The sequence below is a fragment of the Myotis davidii genome, unplaced genomic scaffold (assembly GCF_000327345.1).
Source record: "Myotis davidii unplaced genomic scaffold, ASM32734v1 scaffold143, whole genome shotgun sequence".
NCBI classification, from domain to species: domain Eukaryota; kingdom Metazoa; phylum Chordata; class Mammalia; order Chiroptera; family Vespertilionidae; genus Myotis; species Myotis davidii.
The window spans coordinates 8760527-8766273 of record NW_006294876.1 but is presented as its reverse complement, the minus strand read 5'-3'; the positions used below and the strand labels follow the sequence as shown (position 1 = coordinate 8766273).

Sequence of the window (5747 nt, the reverse complement as noted above, 5' to 3'; positions counted from 1 at the left end):
ACCTGCGACGCAGACCCTGACGTTGGCCACGGGAAGCAGTGAGGCTGCCCCTCTCAGTTCCACAGCTGGTCTCGGGCCTCCCCTCCATATTTTAACCCACCACTGAGTTTGAAAGGGCAGAGGTGAGGGCTTCTCAGACAGTGTGATTTTCCTCGGCCCACACGGCCTTAGGGAAAGCCCTGCGATTAGCCCCGAAAGCTACTGTCACTTCTCCTCGGCTCCCTTTCTTTCTTTCACCACCACTGTTCCTTTGCTTTAAAAAATAAATAAATTTAATTAAAAATTTTTAAATTTTTTTTTATTGATTTAAGAGAGGTAGAGAGAAATAGAAACATCAATGACGACAGAGAATCATTGGCCTGCTACCTCCTGCACACCCCACACTGGGGATCGAGCCCACAACACGACCAGGAATGGAACCGTGACCTCTTAGTTCATAGGTCGACACTCAACCACTGAGCCATGCTGGCCGGGCACCACTGCTCCTTTTCAAACACCTCTGTGTGCTCCTGTCCCCTGTCTCTGCCAGGACTCAGTCCCTGGGACCCTGGGCCTTGGGCCTGGCAGGGCTTCTCATTGCCCTGTGCTCTCCACCTGCCCTCCCTCCCCGGTCCTGCAGGCGGTGCGGCCCCTGCTGCTGGGGGGAGAGCTGGAACCGGGTCAGGAGGCTGAAGAGAGATATTTATGTGAATAAACATTTGCCAAAACGCACTCGTTTGGATAAAGCCCCAGCAGGCAGACCTTTGAGAAACAGTGAAAGGGAGCCCTAATATTTCAATGGTGAATTTCTCTGAAAAATTTTACGGAAACATATGAGAACCATTTGTCTTTGTCTTGATAAAATAGACGGATAGGAATGAAGAAGAGATTGATCGGATTTTTCCTGTGCTCGGTAACCTATGTCCAGAGCACAGTGCACCTCATTGGAGTCCCGGACACAGGCCACCAGGAAGCAGCAGTGCATTGTGGCCAGATCTGATTTTTCAATAGGAGACTTAAAATCCAATTCGCATACACGTATGTGCGAGGCGTGGGCGTGAAATTGGTCTGTTGGCTTTTACATTTTCAAAAGCAGATCAAATAAAACTCATACTTCACGTCTGGTCTGGATTGAGAGAATCTTTGCAGGGTAAAGTTTCAGAGAAGGAGATGGGGACAAAAGCGAGAGCTCAGTCAAGCTTCAAGCACCTACGTCCGGGTTTCCTAAACACAGTAGAAAAGATCGCCTCCAGTCCAAACGCAGTTATCATCTCCATCTATGTGTTAGCAGCTCACTGCTTAAGTTCTCTTGGTTATAATTTGTATAGGTCAGTCTCCCACATACCGCCCCCTTTTAAAAAAATATTTTAAAAGGGGAGAGGGAGAGAGAGATTGAAACATCAATTATGAGAATCACTGATTGGCTGCCTCTTACATGCCTCCTACTGGGGGTTGAGCCCGCAACCCGAGCATGTGCCCTTGACTGGAAGTGAACCTTGGACTCTTCAGTCCACAGGCTGATGCTCTATCCACTGAGCCAAACCAGCTAGGGCCTGCAGCCCTTTTTAAGGTCCGAGTGAAGTTTTGGTTTTCAGCATCTACAGAGCTGACTGTGTCCAGAAAACTTGCAACTTCCCAACCCCTAAAGAGTCTGTCTTCTTCCAGGAACATGCACCTTGCACGCAGCCAGTGTAGCAGGTTAGGGTGAGGGGGCGACGGATGAATAAGAGGGGCTCTGCCCCCAACCTCTCCCTGGGGATTTTCTAAGACTCTCTCCTCAGAAAAGAAAACGCAGCTCAAAGTTGACCTCATCTACCAGGTAAGCAAATCACTAACACGCCTGTTCACATGAGGTTCCTTCCTGAACATTCTTGGAGATCGGGAATTGATCAGGAATATGCCAATCTCTTGTAGATCACTGGCAATTCCTAGCTGGAGACAGAAATGCCTGCTCCAAATTGCTGGCAGCCCCTCTATACTGGGAGGCACCCCCCTTCCACTGGAGGCCTGGAAGCAGGCACCCCACTTACCTGCGGAGGGGCGAAGAGCAGCCCATTCCCTGCCTGTCCCCCGCTCAGGCAGCACCGCAGGCGAGGCTGTAAAGTCAGGAAATGAGGCGAAAGGTGTCCTTGGGTGCAGAGAACCAGCAGAAGGAAAAGGAAGCCAGGAGGCCCCGCCCGGGGAGGTGCTGGGGAACCTATTTCTCAGGTTTCTTTCCTGGCCACCAGGCTCCTTTTTGAGACCAGGCCTGTTTCCACCGCGGGGCTCAGGCGAGGTCAGTGGCCATCTGACAGCTGGTGAGGTTATTGCGAGCTGCGGGTGTGGGCCAGTCACCTGGAAACAATGAAAAAATAAAATACAATAGCTCTCTGCAAAAACTCCTCCATGGACCTATGCATCAGAATTTGGGAGCAGGAGGCCAGGAATTTGAATTTTAGAAAGCTCCCGAGGGGATTCTGAGGGACACCTCCAAGGAGAGCCATTGCATAAAGAAATCTGTTTTTAAATTGCTTGTTGGAACTAAAAGTTTCTGGGGACAAGGGTGACAAGTCATAAAAAACACACACCATTATCGGGTGGAAAGATACGAAACAATTCAACCCCACTCTGGTCTTGGTTTGCGGCCAAATTGCTTTTCCCGTGAAGCTTTAGGAGAAACTTAGCACAGGTCCAGGGGCCTCCTGCCTGTGGGCGGGGCCTGTTAGGAAGGAGCCTAGAGCAGGTGTGGGAGGTTGATCAGCTCTTATCTTCTAAAAAAATGGACATAACTATGCAGCCATTCATTCATTCAGCAAAAAATGTACTGAGTCCCCACCTTGCACTGGAGACAGAGTAAGAGACGGAGAGGATGTCCCTGCCCTTCAGGAACCCAGGCTGGTGCAGGGGGGAGAGAGAGAACCAACCATTTCAATGTTAATCCCTGTGGTAGTTCCACCCTCTGTGTTCCTCCGGTGAGTCTGATTACTCTCTGGAAGTGGGGAAAACCAAGACAACCATTCTTTCAGGTCTTCAGCCGGGTCTTTGTCTTGCCTGGGATTGAGGCTTCCTACCACCCAAATCCTCAAATTGAAGGCTTCCATTGCATTAAAATTAGGAAGGCAGTTCCCAAACTGTGTGCCGAGGAACCTCAGGTCTCCAAAACGAACTGCTAGGGGGCTGTGGCCTAGTCTAAATGAGTGAGGGAAACACAGGGACAGCTGTTGGACACCACACAGCTACTCCCAGTAGGTCATCTGGATCTAACTGGATAACAGGAATTAGCTGCTATTTCTTTTGGCGGCGTGGTGCCGTGAAAAATCACTGAGACATTAAGAACACCAACTGTCAGCCAAACGTTTGGGAACCTCTGCAGTACCTCATCTATCAGTTTTCCTGACACTTCCTTATGGCTTTCTCCCAAAGGCAGCACACACAGTTTGAGCCCTTCTTCCTCTGGGCAAGGCCTTATCCCCCAAGGCCGCCCGGGGGGATTTCTCGGGGGGCTGCAGAGGGCACCCTAGGGTGGGCACCGGATCCCCTCTCTCCCCACAGCCTTCTCGCCCACCACTCCGGGCTCAGGGCTCCCTCCCCCGGGGTCTGGCACCTCCCTGGGGAAATCATTCTCCGACCTCCCCTGGCCTCTGGGAGGATTTTGCATCCCTGTCCTTTCCCCCTCTGCCCAGTTATGGCTGTCAGCACCAGGTGGAGATGTTGGGGAGGCTGCAGCCAGCTCAACACCCAAAGATTAATTTCCATTTGCATCCCTGGTGAGAGGAGAAAGCCCTGTCTGCTCACTAACATCTCTGCACTGGCTTCTTGGTAACTAATATTCTGGGGCTGCTGTGCTAAAATAGCACTGAGCATTCCACATGAATTCATGATAAGCGGTAAATGCCCTAAGGTATTCTGTGAGGCTTCTCCCCCGGCCTCTGTGACGTGTTGGGGCTGAAGGAGCTGAATGAGGATGGGAAGGGAAAAGCGTTTAGCCCTGCCCCACATCACACTGTGGGGACCACAGGCCGGAGGCTGCGGAAGGCTGCACGGAGGGAGCCCTCACTCTTCCCTGGAGACTGGGCTGGGACAGCACATATTGGAGTTGGGTCTTGAATGGAGAGTTAGAGTGACCCAGAGTCTTGTCCACCTTTAGAACATTCGTCTTTAATAGGAGGCCTGCTACATAGGAACACATTAAACATTTGTTCAGTGGCTGACCGAGCCAGTGTTAGGTGAGGGCGAGTATTATATTCATTTTCATCCAAAGGAACTATGAATGTTTAATTGGCCAAGGCTTTTATGAACTTAAATTTTTATTTTTTTATGGAGAATGTATTGTATAAAGATTCAATAGTTCTACATGGAGAAGATAGAAGAGAAATACAACTATGCGTGTTAATAGCACAGGGTTGGGGTGGGGGAAGAAGGACATTAAGATCCCAAGATTAAACTTAACTCTGACAAGGTGAGTTGGAGATCATTGCCAGGAATTCGAGGAGCCCGCCATTACTGGGACAAGGAGCAGGGATTCCAGGAAGTGAGAGTGGGAAGGGAATCTTGGGCAACATCTGCCCCATTTCTCATCAGCTCAGAAAGGGTGAGTGACTTGTCCAAAGACACCTGGGCTAGATTCCGGTCCAGTGCTCAGGAGTCAAGAGAGCAGTCTTGGGTATGTGGGGTGAGGGGTGGCTTGCCAGCCCATATTAAACAAACAAAACCACCACCAACAAAGTAAAAAGTAAAAACAAGGGAAAACAGAATAATGGCCCCCTAACATCTCCACACCCGGTCCCTGGAACCAGTAGGTGTGTGGCCTCACCAAGCAACAGCGGCTTTGTCACTGTGGCTAGGAACCTGGAGATGCGGCCTTATCCTGGTTGTCCAGGTGAGCCCAACCAATCACAGGGCCTTCCATCAGAGAACCTTCCCCAGCGGTGGTCGGCGGGAGACGGGCTACGGCAGGACCAGGGAGGTGCCGTGTGAAAGGAAGCGGACCTGAGCACGGCTGGCTCTGAAGGTGGGATGAGGAGCCCACGCCCAGGAATGCAGGGGCCTCTGGGAGCTGAGAGACACTCTCCCCTGGAACCAGCCCTGCTGATGCCTGATTCTGACCCACTGAGACCCGTGTTGGATTTCAAATATAAAGATAATACATATGTCTTGTTTTAAACCACTGAGTTTATGGTGATTTGTCACAGCAGTAAAAGCAGGGTCATACAGGACACACACACACACACTGTAACCTCGAAGCAGGCCAGACAGCTTCCCCTCTCTCTTCTATCCTTTCTTCTCACTCCTTTGTAGTATGTTGGCCTGTTCGAAGCTCCCCTGCGGTTATTTTAATCCCATTTCACCTGGATGGATGTGTCGGGATGGGAGCCTGAGGCTGGCTGAGTGACTTGCTCTGGGCCTCGGGCCCTAGGAGTGGCAGAGCCCTTTCCAGGACTGGCCCCGGGAGCATGCCACTCTTCGCGAGGCCGGATTGACCAACAGCAGCCTTGTGCCAACCCATCAGAATCCAGGGAAACGTCAGCCAAGAAAGCAGGCCGGACACTGAGGCCATTGTTACAGCCGGGCCAACAGCCCGAGGCCAAGGAAGAGGGAAGCGTGGTGTGTCCTCATGGCTCTCCACGAAGACGGGCCTCACCGCCTACAACGTCCTCACAGCAGGGCCTCAGGACACTTGAAAAAGCTCCAGCCACTCCCTGTGGTTGTGGGCCATGGCCGCAGGAGCCAGGTAGGACCACTGACACTTACAGACCTTACCCTCCCTGTTATGTCACACTATCCGTGTT

At 51.4% G+C, this 5747-nt stretch overlaps 1 protein-coding gene across 1 annotated transcript in view; it reads right to left on the bottom strand.

Annotated features, from left to right (window-relative positions):
* The window catches only part of CCL28 (chemokine (C-C motif) ligand 28), a 16837-nt gene that overhangs the window by 10552 nt on the left and 538 nt on the right, over positions 1 to 5747 (bottom strand). Inside the window, exon 2 of the mRNA XM_006769489.2 lies at positions 2010 to 2075. Coding sequence (XP_006769552.1) covers positions 2010 to 2075 — 66 coding nt within the window. The remainder of the gene's footprint in view (positions 1 to 2009; positions 2076 to 5747) is intronic.